The sequence below is a fragment of the Astatotilapia calliptera genome, chromosome 23 (genome assembly GCF_900246225.1).
Source record: "Astatotilapia calliptera chromosome 23, fAstCal1.2, whole genome shotgun sequence".
NCBI classification, from domain to species: Eukaryota; Metazoa; Chordata; class Actinopteri; order Cichliformes; family Cichlidae; genus Astatotilapia; species Astatotilapia calliptera.
This window is the reverse complement of record NC_039323.1, coordinates 3,246,624-3,268,450: the sequence shown is the minus strand read 5'-3', so window position 1 is coordinate 3,268,450 and position 21,827 is coordinate 3,246,624. Positions and strand designations below refer to the sequence as shown.

Genomic DNA, 21,827 nt, shown 5'->3' with positions numbered 1-21,827 from the left:
TCTTTTTTTGTGGTAGGTGAATGTAGTATTATTTGAGTGTTGAGTGGTGGATACACACCTTTGTGAACTTTTAACACACATGGAGCTGATGCCTGGGAAAGAATGCATGGAGCTGCAGTTTTCTACTGGTCCAATCTTCTTCTCGTTCTCATGCTCAGCTGTTTGAGAGGTGACCTTGTTTCTTTCAGTGTCTCTTTGACTTCTCACGGTCTGATGAATGAACAGAGTGAAAGATAGGACTGTAGGTGATCTCAGCTTCATTCAACACAAAGGTATAAAGGTCCTTGAAATTCTTGTGTTGTGCTTACACTTTCTGTTACTTGCCAGATTTCAGATTCCAGTGGGAAGCTTTCCAGTCTGGCAATTAATGAACAAGCTTGTGATGTTTCTCACAGTTAGTCAATGTCAAGCCCCTTGACATGAAGCAGGGCATCTTAACAGACAGTTAAGAGTCAGCACAGAGAGTCTAAGATGTTTCAGAGTGCGTAAGCATTCTTTGCTTAAATTCTAGGCCACTGGGTGAGTCTCTGAAAGCTGTCTGAGTGTCAAATATCTTGCTAAAGCAACAATTCAGGCATGCTAGTAGGCTTCATTATCATTTCTGTAGAAGGTAATGTCCATTTATTTTTTCAGTCTGAGTTATTCAACTGGAGTGATTGTAATTTCATTAATGAGGAGGATAAATACTGCAATACTCTCATGAAAAAGTGTTTGAATGGAGTGGTTTTGAATTGCTCTGCAACTGGAACCTTATTTAAGGTGACCCAGTTTGGTAACACCTGAGCAAAGGTGGAAACATCTACATGAGAAGGTGTTGGTATTGTTGTTACTAGCATGTTTTTTGCATTCATGTTTCTTTGTTTTTAATGTGCTTAATGTAGCATATAAAACCACAGTTTTGTCTCATATTTTATTACAATGAGCACAGAACACTTATCAAATGTTTAAACTGAGACATTTTACTACTTCATGGAAAATATTAGCTATAATATTAGTCTCAAAATACTGGAGGAACGTTTTCCGACTTATTAGTTTCACTGGCAACAGGTCAGTGAGATGATTAAGTATATAAATGGTGTCTTAGCTACATCTCTGACAGTATAGAGTTGCATTAGTGCCATTAGTTTCCACATCTGGAAAGCCATCATTCGTGATGAAGAGAAAAAAGCATTTGCCTCCTTCCCTGAGTTCTTTGTTTCTGTATTTATCACACTTTAATGTTTCAACACATCAAATAAATTTTGATATGAGATTAAAAAACACTTAACCCAAGTAAATATAAAATGATACTCTTTATGAAGGCCGTATCTTGCCTGTTGCTCACTAAACCCGTCATCTATGGCTCTGTTTTAGACAGTGTTGAGGACTTCTGTTGTCATGGATATGTATCAACATGTCTTCTTGAGTCATTTCAACGTATGATGAGATTTAACACTCAAAAATAAATGTTTTCTGTGTCTTTCTTATTTTTCTTAGGTTTCTTTGTGAGATTTCTTACTTTGCACACATGAATCTTCCATTGCTCATACACATGCAGCAGCTTGGGGACCTTTAGCTAGATTGCCCTCCTTCGGATTGTTACCTTGGAGAGTATACACCCACTACCAAACATTGGTGTGAATGTAATACTTTCTTTCCTTTGCTGTACTTGATCACTGCACTGAATCCATGAGGGTACTGCTGAAATTGCCAATTAGCTCACGCGCTGTTGTGTGGGAGCACACGCTGACCCATAAATCCACACAGACAGCATGGAGCAAAGTAGCATTACCAGCAACAAACAAGACCTTCCATCATTTATCTGAACCCAGCTCATAAATGTCAATAAATGAAGGGCGTACTGTCGGGAACCAGGCCAGAAAACAGTATGCTGAAATATATAGAAGTTCTGAGAAGTAATTATATTCAGTTTTAAAAGATAAAGACCATAAAAAGAAGGGAAATATATGGATAAAATATTATCAGTGTGGCATGTCAGTGACAAACCTCTTTACTGTTATATACGTCAGCTCACACGGTCATAAAACAAACACTCCCGTCTTCCCATTTGAGCTTTAATATTAAAAAATTTCAGGCCTTAGGTTGCAGAGTAGACTCGCAGCATAACTTTGCTTCTTGTTGAGAAGAGTCTGTTAAATATTTTAGTGCTGCATCGTTAATCTGTGAGAAAAGGCCCCAATATGTCAGAAACACAGCTGACAAATCAGTGGCAGTGGCGGAATTAGGTTGACTTATTGTAAACCTTCCTAAAAATTATATATAATATTTAATTGAACTTTCTTTTTTTTCTGCCTTTGTTTTTACTGAGTGATGAAGTCCATGCTTCTCCACGGGGCCATGGTCCGCGTACAACGTAGGAAAGCTGCACTGCTGTTCTGGGTCTTTACCTGCAGCCTGGTACCACAAGAGGGCGCTAGAGAATCAAGTAGTAAGAAGGCACAAAGCTGTTTAAATAACAGTGGAGAGGACACAAAGGCAAAATCTCTTAAGATGGTAAAACACAAAATCTAGAGGGGTAAAAATTTGGGCAGAATTAAAGTTGTACTGACAGCAAACTCTGTTCTGGTTCAGCTTCTGATTTCCCAACGTAGTCTCCACAGCGGATAGATCCACATGTGATCTGGCACTGGTTTTATACTTCCTGACACAACCCAGGCTTGGGATCAGCACTCATGATCCCCTGAAGGTGGGTTGGTGTTTCCTTGTGGACTATTAAAGTGAATGTGTTAACAGCTACATTTGGAGCCAGGTTAACCAGCAACAGGCCCATTAACAGTTGCTGTTTTACTATAAACAGAGGGGGATAACACAGCAAAAATATTGATATAAACATATAACAATTATATTAAAGAAAAAAGAAAGAAAGACAGAAAAAAAGGAAAACAAAGAGCTTTTCTTAAGAAAAGTGGCCATCATTAAAGATCAAGTCTGAGAGCTACTGGAGCAGCTGAGCTATGGCTCTTTTGCAATCAATTTCTCCCACCGCAACTATTAGCTGTTAAGATTTCATATTTTTGTAGAACACTGCGTATTGCACAAACAAGTGGTGCCACATCATCTGTGAAAACCAATAATACTTTAGGAATAAATTGAACATTTCCATTGTTCTATTTATTTATTTTTTAACTTTTTCAAAGCGATTACAAACAAATAAGAAAGAAGCAGAAGCTTATAGATGGATAAATATGCTAGTAAAAAATAATAATGATAATAATGAAGAAAAGAGAAATGCTGTTAAATTAACTCCTTTTCCTTTGCAAATAACAAATGTAGAGAAAAAGGCCAGATAAAAGTCTGCTTTTTTCATGAGTAATTTTTTTTATGTCTTAAAAGCAAAGATCATAAAGACAAAGAAAATATACAGACAAAAATAATAATATAAAAATAATTGTACTAGTTTTCCTTTATTGTCTTATCCAAAGTGCCTGCATATATAAGCATTTAACAACAAAACAAGCACTGATCTGAAACCAGCATTAAACCTGGAGGACTGAAAGGCCCAGCACAGAGAGAAGAGAAACAGGGATAGATGGAAGGAAACAGCTGGGGCCAAATCTTTGTTTTCTGTGCAACTTGGACTAAAACTTACAGACATGCAAGTTTAGTACATCAATGTACACATTACATATGTACAATTATGATTCTGTGAAATTACCAAAAGAATCCATGAAATTGTTCCAGTAAGAGTCAATTTAATAGTATGCTGTGTATCATGCACTATACAAATATATATATATATAAACTGGCATTCATCATCTCTTGAGTCATCATCATGTTCGCCTCTTTTTTAAGATTTGTTAGCTGAGTGCTCTTTTCATTCAGTCGAGGCTCTCAGTCACTTTGTGGCTTGCAGAGGTTTTGGGACATGCCAGCATGGTTCAATAAATGATCAATTATAAACTAAAAACTTGTCATTTTAAATATATGAGGCTCGAAGAGAAGAACGGGGAATTCCTCAGATCAAAGGTGGGACTTACCTGGGAACTTGAGACAAGCAGGTCTCTGAACTTCTATGATGGCATAATCTTCACACACGACGTCTCGGACCAACAAGCTGTAAATATAAACCACTTTCCTCTCTGGATGTTCGGAGTGATGACTGACTTTACAAAAAGCATAATTTTACCAGAAACTGAGAAAACTGTTCACCTTCATTCATCAGAGTGGAAAAAGCATTAAGTCCACTCGTGCAGCATCACTACACTGTTGAATGTTTAAGTCAAACTTTGGGCAATTGGGTTTTATGCTAAAATAAAAACACGAGCAATATATGAGTTTGTTCATCTTCTGGATTCTTTGTTGCTTTATTTGAAGTGCCCTTTGGATGGGATATACATAGAAAATTAAAATAAAAAACAACCTCCAAGGCACTAGCTGGAAGGCAACACATGTAATATCAATATTCTTACAGCAAGGTCACATTTAATCTATAAAACTGAAGTTTTTAATTTTTTTTAAATATTTTATTAAAACATTTAATTTATTATATTAAAAACAGACAAAACAGCAACAAAAATCTTGATTTTTTTAATTACTCAGCGTGTTGGCTTCAATGTTCGACAGTCCTCTCAGCTGCTCCTTGTTGCTCTGCCTTTCTCTTTAAAATACTCATATGGTGCTCTGTTGGATTCAGATGTGGTCGTCTCAGTTTAAACTATTTTCTTCCTATGGTACTTTTGGCAGTGACAATCTTTTTTGAAAATTCTGGAGACTGGAGTCATCCTGTCAACCAGTAATTTATCTAAAGACATTTATCAAGATATCAAGAAACATTCCCCCAACACTTCATCCAGCCACAGTCCCACCTCCCTGCCTCACTGCTGGGACTGTATTCACTGTGGTGGTCTTGGCCCAGCTTATGCTAAACATGCTGGAACAAATCTAGGGAAAACAAATTCATCCGTCATCTGACTAAGAAATCTGCTCCTAATAAGCGTCAGGCTTCTTCTCATGTTTGTAACAGTTTTGTGCTGGAGAGAGACTTCCTGTTCGTTGTGGTGAACGTATGTGAGTCATCTAACACGTGGCTGTGTTTTCAAGAGCTAGCCCGTGCTAGAGAACAGCTACTGTGGTTTGATCTACTTCTTCTGATTATTTATGCATCTGTTCTTTTGCTGATAGACACCCATAAATAAATAAACTGTACGTTCTGATGCTCATGTTAATGGATCCAGGCTAACTGGAGATCTGAGAAGGACTTGTTTTGGTTTCAGTAATCAGATTTTCTGACTTGTCGCTGATCTTTTTGTTGTGGTCAGAAGTTTACATACATCATGGGTATGAACTCTACCAAATCTGCCAAGAAGAGGGGAGAAATTTACAGCTGGAAATGTCAGCTACTAAGGTGTCTGGTTCAGCTGCAGGTCGATAAAGGAAATTTAACCAAATGTATAAATCTGAAAAGCTCTATGTACATTTTTGACATTGTGTGGATTAGTGAAGATCGAAAACAAATTCAAACACAATTCATGTTTGTAAAGTCATTAAAGATGACTCCCCAGAAACTGAACAGTTCAAAGAAATAATTAAAAGCCCCAGATTTCAATGACATTCATGCACATGATGACTCGTGTGTAAGCTTCTGACCACAACTGCGTTTGTTTGTTTTTGTGCTTATGTATATTTTATGTTTTTGTTTTATCTTTATGTGGTGGAAATATTTCACTCGTGAACCGTTTTATATTTCAGCGATATTGCACACGGGTATTCTCACTTCTGTATATGGCAGCTTAGCATGTAAAGTTTTATATTTCAGTCTTTCATTTTTAAGCCCATTATATGAAACAGGCTCGTCATGGTAGCAGTTATTCATCATACGAGAAATGGTGTTCATGACTGATGACAAAACCCTGCACCTTTATAAATCTATATACATTTTCAGTGGTGGGAAAAAAGAGGAAAATTTCCACAGAAGCAAAAAGAAAGGAAATTTAAAAAAGAAATAAAATACAATAAAACAGGAAGTTATTGCGCCCCATTAGGCTCCTACATTGCTGCATATTCAAATCAACCGTAGAACTTTTTTTCCTTTAAGGTGTTCATATTTTTTTAAATCTTAAGAAAGATGAACTTTTGTGTAGAATAAAGACAAAGCAGATATGTAGGGCCAAGAAAGGAGAAAACATTTTAAGTTAATGTTTAAATAAACTACTCTGTAGTCAGACCCCCCCACCCCCGTATTACATCAGGTGAGGTACAGTCCAATAGCAGATCTGAAATGGCTGCAGCAGTGAAAATGCTGACTGATATGAAGAGCATAAAAACAGTCATGTTGTCTGTATTCACGGTAAGAATCTGGGGGGGAAAACCAAATCTGAGCAGCAGTCAAATTTGTCTGTTCTGATAAATAAGAAAACAAAGCAGCAGTGGTCAACATTGTCAATAATCAGTTTCAGGAATAATGGACAGCAGCACATATTCAATGCCTGAAAGTAGTGATTAACACAGTCATCATTCCACAATGGGCGTAGGATTCGAGCGGCTCCTTTTAAGAAGAGGCACACAAGTCACCTGCTAACACAGGTAATAGGTCCATCTGTTTTCAAGCAAGTTGCATTAACGCACTTTTTGTCCTCTCATTTCTTTTTCACCCTGCTGTAAAAGATCACTACCAACCAAAAACACACAGGGCAAATTACACAGAGTACCACTTAGATATCTCCATGTCCCCTTCACTGTGTGAGAGAGCGAGGATGCTGGACGGGTGAGGGGTGAAGCAAACTGCTGAATGCCTGGAAGTGTGACGGGAGGACAGCGGTTGAGGATGATGAAGAGGACGGCAGGCTAAATTCCACCTGCAGCATGTGGGAAGCACTGGCCCCACCGCTCACTGTGCCACAGTCAGGGCCCTCAGAAAGTAAATGTTCGCCACGCATGTGTAGCTGAAAGAAACAAGAGTTTGGGAGCCCGTGGTTGTCATGGAGGGCCGGAGAGTTCCCGCAGGCCCACTGGGAGGTCTCAGCAAAGAGCTGAGACTGGAGCTGGACTGGAGCTGAAGGACAACAACTATCTGAGCCAGATTCCTGCAGGCCGTCTATGGGCGGGAGAGAGAAAGGACATCCGAACAGCTGCTGAGGACACTCGTCGCCGCACAGCTCTGACAAGCCCATCACCAGCTCGCCATCTGGACAGACGTATAGAAATTCACAGGACGACAGATTAATAAAACCTCCATTACTGTTGTCATATATTCTAGGATGTATGTTTGATGTCTATGGTTACAATGGCATCTGAGGAGTGCTTTTGTGCTCTTCTAGCGTACCTATTTCTACTACAGAGTACCCAGCAAACATTTAAACGGCTGGCGGTCTTTTCTCGAACGATAGTCATAGTTCCAAAATGAAAGCTGAACCGATATCAAGAATGTTACCTTCACATCAGCACCAACTTCCTAACATAAACGAGGTTCTTGTCGAACGTCCTTGTTAGATTTTCAAGCACGAGAAAGTTTGTGTTTAAAAATTCTGTTTTACTGTCAGAATAAAGGAAATAGAAATTAAATTCTCTCAAGAAAAGCATGAGAAGAAAAGAAGAAACCTTAGTGGTGACTCAAACTCGTGACCTCACGCTTTCAGGTCGAGAAAACCGAACTTCATGTTTGAATGAAGCATTCCTGAGTCGACGTCGCAGACAGAGAGGGAATAATTGTCCAATGTGCTAAATTCACCAACAAAAAAATGAAAAGAAATTCAGATTTACGAAACTGAAAACAACTTAAAAGTGTTGTTTATTTAAAACATTTAAAAAGATTCCAGGAGCACGACTCTGTGAGTACGTGACGATGTAAAATCCACGGAAATATTCATGTGGATATCTGCTCACAACCACATATTAGTTGTGAAAAAATAATGAATAAATAATAAAAATGGCTATCATTCCATCTTTGCAATAACTTAATATTCATTTCTCACCGTTTAAGAGACGAGCCGACGTCCCTTTTGTTCTATGCGGAAACAACATCTACATCCATCGCTCTACATCGGCGTCGCACCCCGACCTGTCCTGACCAGGGACGCGACGTCGCAGTTTGAACCATGTTTGCTGGGTAATCTCCTCAAACATCTTCCTCATATGAGGAGATTATGAACTATCTGAAATATCTACACAACTCTGTTTACTGCATGTTTTATACTGTGAATTCTACACATGCTGTGCTGTGTATATCAGCGAGCCACTGCAATAAATGCATTTTTTTTTGCTACACTGATTTTGAAGTTTATTTTAATACAGCAGTCTTATTTTGAAAAGATGTGACGGTATATAAGGGAAAAAACTGTATTTGGAAAAAACAAAGGGAAAAAAGCAAAAAGCAATATTTTAAATAACATCTCCAACATTATTCAGACACTATTTGCAAATGCGCTAATTATTACACAGCCAGAGGAGGCTGTTTACATTAGACCCGTTTCTTTCCTTTCTCATTAAACTTTGTCTATTTATTTGTCTGATTATTTCCCAGTGACCACATTATTTTAGTTTTCTGTACTCATCCTCTTTACCTGCAGGCTGCTCAACCTGCTGTCTGTGGCCTGAGTGGACTGAGGTCATGGCTTTAAGAGAAAACGGGGAGTTCGTCTGCGCCTGGGGCGGCCCTCTTCTTCTGGAGCACCATCAACATGCACAACATGCCCAAGCGCGCACACACAGACACACGCGCAGACGTGCATACATGCGAGCAAAAACACAACACAAAACAAATGTATACCATGAAAATATTGGGGAAAACAAAGGAAGGGAGACATAAAATGTTTCATATGAGACAGGGATAATAAATATGTCAAAATAAACAGGAAGAATATATAAACAAACAGGAAATCAATGGAGCCCATGTATAACATGACTGAAAGATGATTTGGCATGTATGTTTCACATGGCATGTAAATGGTTTATGTACAAAAAGATGGGTAAACATACATAGATTCAGTTTTATCAGACACTGAAACTTTTGTTTATCTACTTTTTCTTTTGTGAAGAAGAAGAAGAAGCTTGTGTCTTTACTTTGAACTTAAGGCCACAGTTAATAACACTTTAGACTGAAGCCTTTGCTTCACTATTATTTGAATATTATTTTAGTTCTCTGTAAGAAAGGACATTTTGTGTGGCAAGAGCTCACCAAAGTAAATATAAAGAGCTTCCATCTGAGCCATCACGTCAGGTGTTTTTATGAGGCGACCTCTGGTTTTTACCTTGTTTGTCCTGGTCCAGGTTCGACTGTGGAGGTAACGGGGACTCCAGCTGCCCTGTGCCCATGGAGCTGTGAGGCAACAACCTTGTGGAACTGTTGTTTCCCTCGAGTTCCACAACCTCCCCATCCTGGTCTCCATCCTCCCTGCAACACACAGCAGAACTACTTCCAGCTCTGATAAATTATGTGTTTGCGACCTACAGAGCTCACAGTTTTCACTCAGACAGTAGTTGTTGTAAAATCTGTTCATATAACTTGGATTAACCAGCTCTTTGCAGACCACCAGCATCTTTAGACGTCCTTTGAGGTGAGAGACTTTAACAGATAGCTCACGAAAACTTTATTTGCTTACAGATCAAGTGAGGTGGAATTTGTCAAAATGCTGTTAAAGTGAAGCAAAAACATGTGGGAATGAAGAATTAGGCCCTTCCAGGTTCCAGTTGTAATAGGTCATCTGGTGTAACCTGATGTAGTTTTAGTGTAGACCTTTTACTTACCTGTACTACATTTTATTCGGTGGACTGGAGAAAGAGCGTAACAATGGTTTAACCTAATAACGCACTAAAAGCGCGCATCAGGTTTTCTAATTTGCAAGTTAGGTCAACAATTTTTATTTATCATGTTCTTAAAAATTCTGCAACATCTAGACCAGTTTAATCTAAAACTGAGCGAGCAAGAGATCATCAATACCATCAGGATCATCAGTAACCCACAGAATATTAAGGAGGCCGTGTCTCATGAAAATACTGCCCAATGGCAGCATGTAAGAATTAAAAAGTAAGAGATTTAGAATTGATCCTTGAGCTACCTGACAGGTCTCACGCTTAGAAAGTAGACCTCTCTGAAGTCCAAAGCCTATCTGGCAATTTTACAGGAAGTGATTCTAGACATGTACCAAAGTGTAAATTAGCACTTCCTTTACCCGAACTCTACCTCTTTATCAAGTGTCATGAAAATGAGCTTCATAGTTTTTGTATGATTCTGTTATGAGACAGAATCATACATACTGTCAGTGCGCCCCAGGGTGGCTGTGGCTACAATGTAGCTGCCATCACCAGTGTGTGAATGTGTGTGTGAATGGGTGGATGACTGGATGTAGTGTAAAGCGCTTTGGGGTCCTTAGGGACTAGTAAAGCGCTATATAAATACAGGCCATTTACCATTTTTACCATTTAGAAAAACAAAATACCAAAATTTTTGCAGGGATCAGAAAAAAACCAAAAATCTTAAAGCTACTTTGAGCTACTCTGGAGAGCATGTTTGATATGGCAGAGTTTGGAAGTACTTCCTGACACATTCCTAAAAGCAGGTTTCCCCTTCAAGGCTGTCTCCTTGTGCAACACTTTAACACTTCAGAACTGCTCTCTGTAAAGTCCCACTCGGATCACTTGCACATGTACATTTGCTGGATTTCTGTAGTCCAAACTGTTTCCATTTAGATTTCATTGTGGAGTACAGGACAAATTCACAAAGAGGTTTGAGTGAATTTGTTGGCCATAATTAAGATGCAAGTGGACAGATGGGAGCAGCGGGGAGCAGTGCAGTGCTCCACAAGGAGACAAACCTGAAATCCGATGGCTGTTCTTGCTTTTTATGTGCCGTTCTTTCTGATTGCACCTTTTATCTAAAAGACTCTGGTTATCTTCAGATTGGTGTCCCAGCAACACTCACATGCTCCCTGATTGCAGGCTGTACTTCTTGCGGCTCAGCCTGGTAGCCTGCTGAGTAAAGTACTTGTGACGCTCAGACTTCTTCCACATGTAGTAATACTCCACACACTCGCCCACTGAGCGTGTTCGTACCTGTGGATAAGAAGAGGTTGTTTTTGCATTAGCGGAAAATAGTCAACACTTTAAAATCAGCATATCAGGTAGCAGGTCATCCTCTGGGTGCTCACCTTATTTGCCTGAATGAGGTGGAAGTTTTTCCCATAAACTCGATACCCATGCTCAAAGTTCCTGCACTCCTCCTCGCTCCAGGAGCAGAGCTCTTCTAAAGACAGCGGACATCAAAAATAAGTTTATAAAACTACATAATAATTTTACATTTTTACATAATTGTAATTACAATCACATAAACTAAATAGAACAGAAAAACTGAAATGAAAAGTGACACTCTTAATATCATAATCTGTTAATTTTGCTTTCCTGTTTCTAGCATAATAAAACTGGTCTTAAACTGGAGGCTCATTTCTGATTTGAAGGTCATGAGGTCACATCAGTGAGTTATTCCTTCTCTGCAGTGATGAAGTTGGCAGCTATAGTTCCACCGAAATGGTAATGAAACGTCATACTTTGCACCGGAAAAGAATTACACTGGCCTTGGGTTGTTGAATAAGCCTGCATTTCTCTCTTTTATTAAGAATACCACAGATTTTTCATTGACACTGGTATGCTGTTACTGCAGATCTAATTCTAACACAGGCTTTATTGAGAAGACCAGGGGAGGCTGACTTTCAACGACTGAACTTTTTTCATACTCGCTTTTTTGTCATGGATACTTGAAAATGTTGTGGTAACACAACTATTTACACATCTACAGACCAATCAATTCTTTTCCCTGAAACAATTCGGCTTTAGACCAAAATATTACGCAGAAATAGTAACCTGTTATTTTACTAACACCATTAAGGGCTTTTTTGGTGGCAGTTTTGTGGGGGTGGAATACACACAAACTTTTGAGGGTCTTGTTATTCTTGATCTAAAAAACGCATTTGACACTGCCAATCACAATATACCCAAATGTGCAGTGTGTGATGGATGAACAAGAAAGAAAATTAGTGAAACTATTGAAAAACAGAATGGGCATTCCCCAAGGACTGCTACTTGTTCCAATGCTTTGCACTCTGTTTATCAGTGATTTGCCTGCAAGCTACCCAGAGGCTGATGATAACATTTTACGTTTTTAATAATAATTTGAGATCCGCAACTCAAATTTGATAAACATGAAACAAATTCAAAGACTGTTAAGACCAATCTGAGTGTTTTCAATCTTATTCAACACTAGATGAACTTTGCAGCAGCCCAGCTGTTTATGCATTCTTTCATATTTTCGCAATTTGTGATATTTTATGACAGTATGGGTCTAAGTATCACCATCTACAACTAAGCACCTTCTATCTTTTTATAAACAGACTCTAAATAATGAATTTAAAAAAATACAGTCCACTTAGTTTTGATGTTTTCATTCATATCTTTTGTGTTAAAGTAGTTTTTAAATGCAGACTGGCCGCATACCTCTAGATGCATAAGACGGTGACGGCAGTCACTAGGACCATGTTGGACACTGTAAAACACCACATCAAAGATCTAAATTTGGACAATCAGCATTCGCCATAATGACCTGTCACCTATTCAGGAAGCATGTCCTGTCAGGCCTCCTGAAATCAAATTAATTATAGATATTGAATCTTATTAAAAGTCAAATTTTGGTTAATGGCAAATAAAAATCATTTGTTAATTTCTGTATCGTTTTATGTGCATTTCATTTTATTTATGTTTTTCCCTAGTTATCTCTATTTATTGACTTGTATCTATATTGTATAGTATGGTAACGGTTTTATGTAACTAAATATGATAAAATTTTGTGTGTTGTGGGTATAAATGCCTAACTAGGGTCAATGGTTGAAAATAGGCCACAGTTTCATGTCTGGGAATTCCTCAGTTAAGTTTTGCCCTTGCTAATGGATTAAAAAATTGTATAAAACACTGTAACTGCAAAAACCTGTGACATATGGGTGCAACGATTTTCTGATGACTTTAAATTTACATACTATCAATCATTATTACAAACTTATTCTGGGTTGTTCACAAAGGTGTAAAATGCCCAGTTGGGGAAAGTAGCACAACGGGATAGTTCTTACCACTGAATACTTTCACGTTGAAACGAAATCGCCTCAGTGCTTCTTCGACATTAAAGTTGCATTTCACTAACTCGTACAGTGCCTGAAGGTTTAGAGGAAACACAAAAACTGTCACTCAGTGAAGACTTACCTCTCGGTTTAAGGCAAGTTAAAGAAAACAAGAACTCTTGATTATGGACATAAAGGCTGACCATGTTTAGCCATGGTCCACTATGAGTTCAGGTAATGCAGACTAAACGAGACAAGTAGAAGAAGTCTTCTGAAACGTCTTAAGGAGATTGGGATGAGGTTAGTAATCCAGACATCTGAATAACAAGACAAAAGTAAAATCTTCAAGTACACAGATCTAATAATACATGGACTTCTTTTTATCCAGCTGTTTGTTTCTTTCAGCGTGTACAGAAGGCACATTTATTATATTTTACCACAGCTAAAAACTGGTTAAGATGAGTCATTCGCCTTTGTGTGGGGGGCAGTTGCGACATTGCCATGAAGGAAGAATACTTCGTTACTGAAGAGGGGCGCTTACGTGTTACTACAGACTAGCTTAAACAAACAAAAGTAGCCAGCAGTGTTTGCTGAGATGTACCTGTTCATTGTCTTGGACAATGACCTCCTCGGTTCCTACTGCCTCCTCCTGGCCACGGGGTCTTTGTGCATTCAGCAAGAACTCCTCCACTTCATGCACTGGCAGAACCCCTGGCCTCCACAACAACTGGTCTTCGGTGCTGTAAGCTAGAGGGTGACAGGCACAGTTTCTCAGACTTACAGCGGACACATTAGACACGTTTACTCTGTATCGTGTTCGTGTTTGCACTGTGCTTTACATTATGGACTTGAATACACCTCGGTTTTTCTCAGTGCCTCAGCTCCTCTCTTTCACACTCACTCTCTCTTTCATGCATCAACATGCTTTGAAAGGCAGTCTTGCCGAGCACAATGAGGTTGATGTATTTTTTTGTGGATGTATTTGGGCGGTTTTTTAGAAGCAGTGACAAATTGTCCTCCCACATTCCTTATAGATTTGTTAATAATGTAACAGCAATTTTTAATGAAGGCAGCACGACCACACTCTGCACACTGAGCTGAGTCCAACAGAACTGTGCTGGTCCTACATCTTGAAGCAGGTCACAGCACAGTACACATCAATCACACCAACTCTGGGGAGTCAAAAGTGCTTGGACACAGTACTAAACACGTAATCCCCTCTTCCATTAGTACCATCTGATCAACTCGCCACGGTTCACCACAGTTTTCAGGATTTTCCATTAGATCATTCCTAAAAAAACGTACCAGGCACAAGGTACACATGCTTGGCCGGGGTTCCAAGTGATCTGAGCAGATACTAAAATGTGACATCGTCAGACTGCATGCCACCGATTGGCTGGTCAGCGGTGTCACTTAATGAGTCAAGAGAGTCTCATTCACGAAACTCAACATCGCCATTTTTGAAACCCGGCAACGAGGGAAATGTCTACGGAAAACAACACTGTGGTCCCCGAGTGTGATGAAAAGCCACAGACAGAGCAACAGGTCTACTTCCGAGTCGAGTATATATATGTATATATATATTAGGGGTGCAACGATACTCATATCGATATTGAACCGTTTGATACAGTGCTTTCGGTTCGGTACGCAAATGTATCGAACAATACAAAATTTTTAATTTATTTTATCAACTTTTCTTCTGACGATGCTGTCTGTGTTGAGAGCTCAGTGGATCTGCGTTCGACTACTCCGCCTAGGCTGCACTGTCGAGCGCAGATCCATTACTGAGCGCAGCGCAAGCTAGCAAGACAGAAGCTCGTTGCAACATGGCAAACTTCCTCCCCCACCCTCATTCAGATCTGGCCTTTGGAACTATTTTGGTTTTCATGTGAAGTATGACCCTGAAGGTAAGCGCGTCATGGACAAAAGTAAAACAGTATGTCGGATGTGCCACGCAATGCTCAATTACATGGGTGGGAACTAGTGTGTTAGCGCAGTTTTCTCATTAACGTGTTGACGCTGGACGGCAGCACGTTAACGGAGATTTGCCGTGTTGTGGCGTTAACGTCATTTCAGATTAACGCTGACAGCACTAGTGGGAACACAACGAATATGACTGCACATTTTCTCCGACATCATCCTAGTGCAAAGACAAGTCGAAGCAGACAAAAACAACAAGCACGCATGCTACAAACTTTACCCGAGTCATTTAGACAGCCGTTAGCACAGGATTCTCCTTATGGGGACCTGATATGTTTAATATGCTGCTGAGACTATAGCCCAGAAGAAGCGTATAGTATAGCTTTTATTTTGGAAAGAGCCATTTCTCTGTAATAAACTCTCTTTTCCAAAGATTAGTGATTTCTCCATCAGATAGATTTATTTTTTTAATTACTTTGTTGTTTCAGCAACATTAAATTTAAAAACTGTACGTTTGAGTTAAAATATATATTTATAATTTTAATAAATGACAAATTAAAAAGGCATGAACATTTTTTTGTATCGAAAAAATATCGAACCGTGACACCAAAGTATCGAACCAAACCGTGAATTTTGTGTATCGTTGCACCCCTAATATATATGTGTGTATATATATCAGAACAACTGTCAAAAATGACAATTTCAGTTGCTTACCTCTCTCCTGGTAGGTGTACGGGCTGATTGGAGGGATTTTTGCCTGATACATGGAGCCAACCATGATCTCCTAAACAGGAAATCCAAACATGAATAGTCATAATTGTGAAACGTGTGATCATGCCTATAAAAGCTGAAATTTTATTTTAAAATGTACACATGTTAGTGTTCTTTGTGTCGACCTACAACCATGAGAAACACAGGCCTGTCCAAAACAAGCTGTTACATTTAGAAAGCTGAGCCACTGTGGTTTTAGAACTTGGGAGATTTTTTTCCTATTAACCATTTCTCTGGCTTATATGAATTTGAATTTTCTTAAGTAGAGCATTTTTGGCCAACCCATTAAAAGCATCGTGGTTCTGTTGAAATTAGGTCTCAGCTCAGTAGCCTAACTTTGAATTATAATTAGTGCCAGAGCAGGAAAAAGTGTCATGTTTATATAAATGTAACCAAAGCCTAGTGTGTATTCAGCTTTTGATTGCACTGATCAAAAGAACCATTACCAAAGGGTTGATAACCCATATTTTATTGCTGCCTAACTGTCTTGCTATTGGCATTTTATCTGATTTGCTTTCCCATAAAGACAAGTTGCAACGTAATGTGTCTCCCTTAAACTTAAAGGTGATTGAGAGTCACTTAGTCAAAATAAGATTACTATGCTCAGTAACCCACCTTTTGCTCTTCATTGGATGGAATAGAGACATCATCAGAGTCTTCATCTGATGAACTGATCAACGTGTCTTTGTCTCCACCTAAAACACATGAAATATTAGAGAAAGATCAGGAGAACATTCAAATAACGCCACAAGATTTTCCATGCCATCTTAAAAGCCAAATCTTTCTGCTGATTAAGAAAGGGAATCTTAAGCATATTTAAAACCACAATTCTTTATAGTCATGATAAAAAATAAAATGACTATACACTGCATCTAACTCAGTATGAACCACAATTCAGTATAAAGCAGAATATGCACAACATCAATGAGCAAAGTGGCACCTCCTCTTTTTAACCTGTTCAGTGTGTTCAGTCTGTGCACCATGAACAACACTAAAGCTGCATACCTGCTGTACATTTGGTTTTCATGTTTTATAGAGTCAGCACCTTTCACATAGAATCACTATCTGGATATGACTGTTTCAATATATTAAAACTCCTGTAGATTGAAATATCTCTCTGCCTTTGATTTAATGGTGTCATATGAAGAGTGACACATATATGCTATCAGACAGGAACATCTCATAACAACTTCCACAGAACTGTATAAAATCAATGCTTATTATGAGTGCATTTCCCTAGGATCACAAACCCTGACAGGTTGTGTTATTTGAAATGTCATCAAAGCACCAGAAATTCGATTCGATTCAATTTCAAACTGCGAACCTTTCTTTAGCTCAGAAAATTTCAGCGAGTTTTAGTGTTATATGAAAATGTGTTAATGCGTGTCTCCCTGGGTGTTACCTTGGATGCGGCGAAGCAGATCCGAGGTGTTTGAGGTGACTGAGGGGGTGAGATCGTCGGCTAATGATTCTTCCTGCTCCCCAGGGAAGAGATCCTCAGTTATCTGATCCTAAACCAAACATATAATAAGACAAAAAAATAAAAACAAAAGACAGAACAGTAAAAATAGAAAAACAGAGTTAGCATATTCATTAGATGTACAATCATTCAATTTGATATTTTTGACTGATTCTCAAAAGTTCTCTGACCAATTCGACCAATCAAAATCTGTTTTGATGAATAAATGAAAGATGAATGAGGCCACGGGTGTGTTCTGTGCACCTCAGGTTGTATACCTTGTCCAGTGTCATGTCTGGCAAACTGGCAGCCATGTGACAGGTCTCCTTCTCTGGATCTGATACTGTATAGCCATAGAAAGCCAACAGCTCCTCCAAGGGAAGCTCACTGGCCTACAAATAAGGCACAGAGGGAGGCAGTGACAGGTGGAGGGGAGGTGATGGGGTATAAGAGGGAAAGAAACCACAGAAATGTATAAATAACACCCACATTTCTTGAAAATCATCTACATGTCTGTCAGTTTAGCTATCTCAAGCACACTTGACACTTTTCCCTGGTCTGTCCAAATAATGCCATCAGACTGATTGAGCAGTCTCCTTGTAAGATGCCTAAAACACCCCCAGAGTGTACTCAGTTTACTCAAAGTAATTGAACTGTTCTGTAAAAATGTCAGAGTCAACATCTGCACGTCCCATGTCATTTCCTGAACACGGTGTTCAGAATTTCAGCATTTTTAAAGGTAAAAATGAATATTTCTTTACTTTACATGTTATGACAACAGACGTAGAGATTATGAGAAAAGTAAATGGTTGCGTTGATTATTTAAATCATCTTCTTCTTTGACTGCTCCCTTTAGGAGTCGCCACAGTGGATGATCTGCATCCTCCTCTGTCACACCAACCCTCTGCATGTCTTCCTTCACTGCATCTATGAATCTTCCTATTTTCCTGCTGCCTGCCTTTCTCTCCTCTGCACATGTCAAAACATCTCAGCTTCCCTCTAACTTTTTTCTCCAAACTGCTCGACCTGAATTGTCCCTCTGATGTACTCATTCCTAACTCCACCACCTTATTGCCATCTTATAAACCTTTCTTTTCACTCTTCCTGCTATACTTCTGTCACAAATCACCCCTGACACTCCTCTCCACCCACTCCACCCTGCCTGCGCTCTCGTCTACACCTCTCTTGTGCACTGTCTGTTGCTTTGGATGGTTGATGTCAGGTACTGAAACTCATCAACTTCAACTTCATATTTACTCCTCTGTTAAACTACAATTTAAAATAATTCTGTTGAAATGTTATATTGAAGGCAAATAATGCCCATAAAAAGGGGGGTTTATTAAGAGTTATCGATGCTGCTGGTTAGAGTAATTATTAAAATTCACATTCACTTGCAGTATGTTGATAGATTTTGGTCCTCAGACTGTTTTTCGTTTTTGTCAAAAAACGCTGCTGTTAAAATTTCTATGAACTAGTAACTGAATTATTTCAAAAGCAAATGTTACATGACTTTAGAGTAACAAAACTGTACTGAACAATAATAGTCGATGCCATTACTGTCAGTGATGTAGTACACCCTGCAACTATAAGGTTCCCATAATCACAGGAAGCTATTTTGCTGAATATTTTTGTGTTTATCACACATATAAACATGGCAGAACGTGATCATACAGTGTGGGATGGTGTCGCCATCTTCATCGAGCGAGGACTCTTCTCCTCCTCCAACTCCTCTAAGACCCGTAAAGACTTCTGCTTCTCCAGATGAGGGCCTTCATTGCTGTATCTCCTCCACTCTCCACTAGGCCACAAGCTCTGCATTCATGTTTAGATGCTTATCACCCACCTACAAACATGCACATAGATAAAGACAGTATGTCTGTTATGTTGCATTCAAACTCATGTAAAATAGCACAGTACATTAAAATGGTGCCGTGGCACTCGCACAAATGAACACATGAACAACACAGGATCAAATAGTGGCTGATCCTGGCTCATCCCATTACAGGTCAGCTGACTCCTCACTTTTCAAGGGCTCTTCTTTCAACTTATGAGACCTTCTGCTATCCAGACTTAGGTGTTAAACTTAATAACAGATTGATCATAGCACTTGTGGGAAGTTTAAGCGCAATGTAATGTAACTTTAAAGATATTTAAATGTCCAAGAGCTCATTGTGAATTGTCACCACAGGATGGTCGGTTTTGCTGTGATACTACATTAACAAAAAAAGCTTCACGGTGGTTTTCCTGATTCATCGACACGATTCCAGGCTCGGCTTTGGTCTGAACTAATCAGATACAATGTACGTACAGGATGAAGGCCACATAAAGAGTTTATAACCATAGTGGGAAACTTTGGGTAACACGCTTACAGCAGTAACCGTACAAGAATCTCGCCCAAACCTACTTCACATGAAGTCCAAGCGCTCTCTAAATTAGATTATAATCTACTTCTCACGACGCCAAAAGTCACCAAAAATCTCCCAACCCGTCGGTCGCTGTCTGACTGACCAGGGGCGCTTTCCTGCGACTTGGTGCTGAACGCCTCTTCCTCTCTCCGGCTCGCTACGAGTGGCAAGAAGGAAATAACTACTTCTCAATATTTCTGAAAGAGACGGTCGGAGTTTACCGCCGCCGAGTCATGACATGTCTCCCAACTTTTTCACTAAACCCACTTCGCCGGCAAGGCACACCTGAAATAGTTCAGCACCCCCGTGTTAGACCCTACCGGGCTCCCTATTGTTTTCTACGGCTTTACTATCAAGGCTGAGGGAATGGCTCTTTAAAGCCAAGAACGCGGAGAGAGGCGATACGCTGGAGAGGTTCTCCATTTCTTCCGCCGCTTCCCAGTTAAATAGCCCCCGTAGCTCTCTTTCAGCGGTCGTTCACCAGCCGGCCAAACCCTCGGCAGTCTTGTGTATCGTACGGAGTGACAGAAGTCTTAAATTCGGCCCAGCTTCTCTAACATTTGGGTCATTACATTTCTCGTTTTCGCTCACTTACCTCCGCCATTCCGTTTCTGCGCAAGCTGACTATTGCCCGGATGTTGTAGGTCTACTCTTCTCTGCTGCTCCGTTTATTGCCGCAACGATTCAGCAACAGCGGCTGCAGTGCAGCGTCGCACACAGTTACAATGACTTTTTTTCAGTAGTTTAGTTCATTTTGTTTAAGTTTACAACTTTTTTTTTTTTAAATCCTTCGTAGTTTTAAGTAACTTTTTTAAATCGCCCCGAACCAACACTTTCGGTATCATCTCTAAAAATGTTGTTTTACTGTAAGTAACAATTCTAAAAATATTACTAGAAAAAGAAAAGGGAAATGTATCGACTGATCAGTTCAATTATTCTTCGCGTTAAAACTTAACATAATAGTGACCCAATTTCTGCTCTTCTGCTATTAAATTAGTAAACAATAGTTTGGCACTGAACGCATCTTTAAGTTAAATGTAAATACACCCCTTTACCAACACGTCCACGTGCGGTTGCTGAAAGACACTACGGTTTGTGCTGATTATGCGAGTGGAGGAGGGGACAGGACATGGCCAAAGCAGATAAAGATTGCTTATATGGCTTTGTCCTCAGCCAGTGACTGCTCAAAGTTGTCAGCGATTATAGAAGCATATAATGTAGCTCTACGTGTTGTCACCATATTCTCTGACATGCCTCAACTAAACTTGAATATCAAGCAACGAAGGTGAGAATATTAAAAAAGAAAAAAGAAGCAGTGGGAAAACAAAAAGTATCAACATTTAACTAAGAAGATTAAAAAAAACTTGTTAAATACCGTTAACTGAAGAATGTCTGCGTAGGATGGCATAGTATTTGCATAAATACTATTCAACGTCTTCAAAGTCTTGCACCACCTCTTATCTCTTTACATTTTGCTTTCAAGGAGCCAGACTTTCTTGTAATTTTATAAAATGGTTTCTGAAGGTCCTTCAAAATTTTTCTTTGGACATTGGTTGCTTTTTCAATTATTTTTAGTCCAGTTGTACCTGACCATTTCATGAGGAAGCTTTTTCTTGTTCACTTTACCTTTGAATCACCGAAGCAGAGAAAAGCACCTAACTCATGAGACGAACCAGACAGCTTAGCAAAGCCCTCATTTTAAATTGTGTCTTCAGGCACTTTGTTACTAACAGCTGAAACACATATAATCTGTTCCTATTTCTTTAGTTGAATCTGTGTCGAATGCAAAAGATAACACGGGCACAAAATAATATTTCTGGACCATCAGGGTGCTTCCCAAATAGCTATGAGCCAAAAATTGGTATACCTTGGTATAGAAACTTGGTGCAGTTTGTCTTTTACAACAGCTGGACATGTGGAGAACAAAAGTAGAAGTGGGCTAAAGGCTATCTACAGCAGATGAACAGTATCTGGAATTCATGTCCCTAAGAGATATGAAGAAGACCTGACACAGGATCTGAGACATGCATCAGGCCCTTCAGTTGATCCAGAAGCTCATCTTAATGAGGGAAAAAGAGAAAAATTATACCAGAGCTGAACTGAACATCGGTGACAATAGGTCTCACGAAGTGGTGAATACAAATTTGACATTTGTGGTTCAAATTGTTGTCAGTATTTGCAGAGGAGGTCAGGAGAGAGGTACAGCAGTGAGTGTAAAGCATGGTGGAGGCTCTGTCA

At 39.3% G+C, this 21,827-nt stretch overlaps 1 protein-coding gene across 3 annotated transcripts; it reads right to left on the bottom strand.

The window, feature by feature from the left end:
- Window positions 1-4,512: 4,512 nt before the first annotated feature.
- On the bottom strand, window positions 4,513-20,452 carry mier2 (mesoderm induction early response 1, family member 2). Of its 3 annotated transcripts, none has more exons than XM_026159679.1 (13): window positions 20,185-20,452; window positions 18,856-19,027; window positions 17,463-17,576; window positions 17,128-17,236; window positions 16,341-16,420; window positions 15,669-15,738; window positions 13,636-13,781; window positions 13,047-13,128; window positions 11,082-11,176; window positions 10,856-10,986; window positions 9,186-9,328; window positions 8,499-8,596; window positions 7,065-7,123 (listed from the first exon to the last, which is right to left on the bottom strand). In XM_026159679.1, exons 2-12 carry the CDS (start codon window positions 19,000-19,002, stop codon window positions 8,544-8,546), a joined length of 1,170 nt encoding a protein of 389 aa, XP_026015464.1. In that variant the 5' UTR covers window positions 19,003-19,027; window positions 20,185-20,452; the 3' UTR covers window positions 7,065-7,123; window positions 8,499-8,543. The 3 variants fall into 3 exon arrangements, with proteins under 3 accessions (XP_026015462.1, XP_026015464.1, XP_026015463.1); XM_026159678.1 differs by having other exon boundaries at window positions 8,499-8,599; window positions 20,185-20,451; XM_026159677.1 differs by lacking the exon at window positions 8,499-8,596 and having other exon boundaries at window positions 4,513-7,123.
- Between the last annotated feature and the right edge of the window lie 1,375 nt (window positions 20,453-21,827).

Bases quoted from the DNA above. Each gene is read 5' to 3' on its own strand.
- mier2 (XM_026159677.1), bottom strand. From the start codon at position 19,002: ATGCAGAGCTTGTGGCCTAGTGGAGAGTGGAGGAGATACAGCAATGAA. The intron at 17,237-17,462 runs GTATACAACCTG...TGTTTGGTTTAG, and splicing joins CAGACATGACACTGGACAAG to GATCAGATAACTGAGGATCT. The intron at 13,129-13,635 runs GTACATCTCAGC...CTAAACCTTCAG, and splicing joins TTGTCCAAGACAATGAACAG to GCACTGTACGAGTTAGTGAA.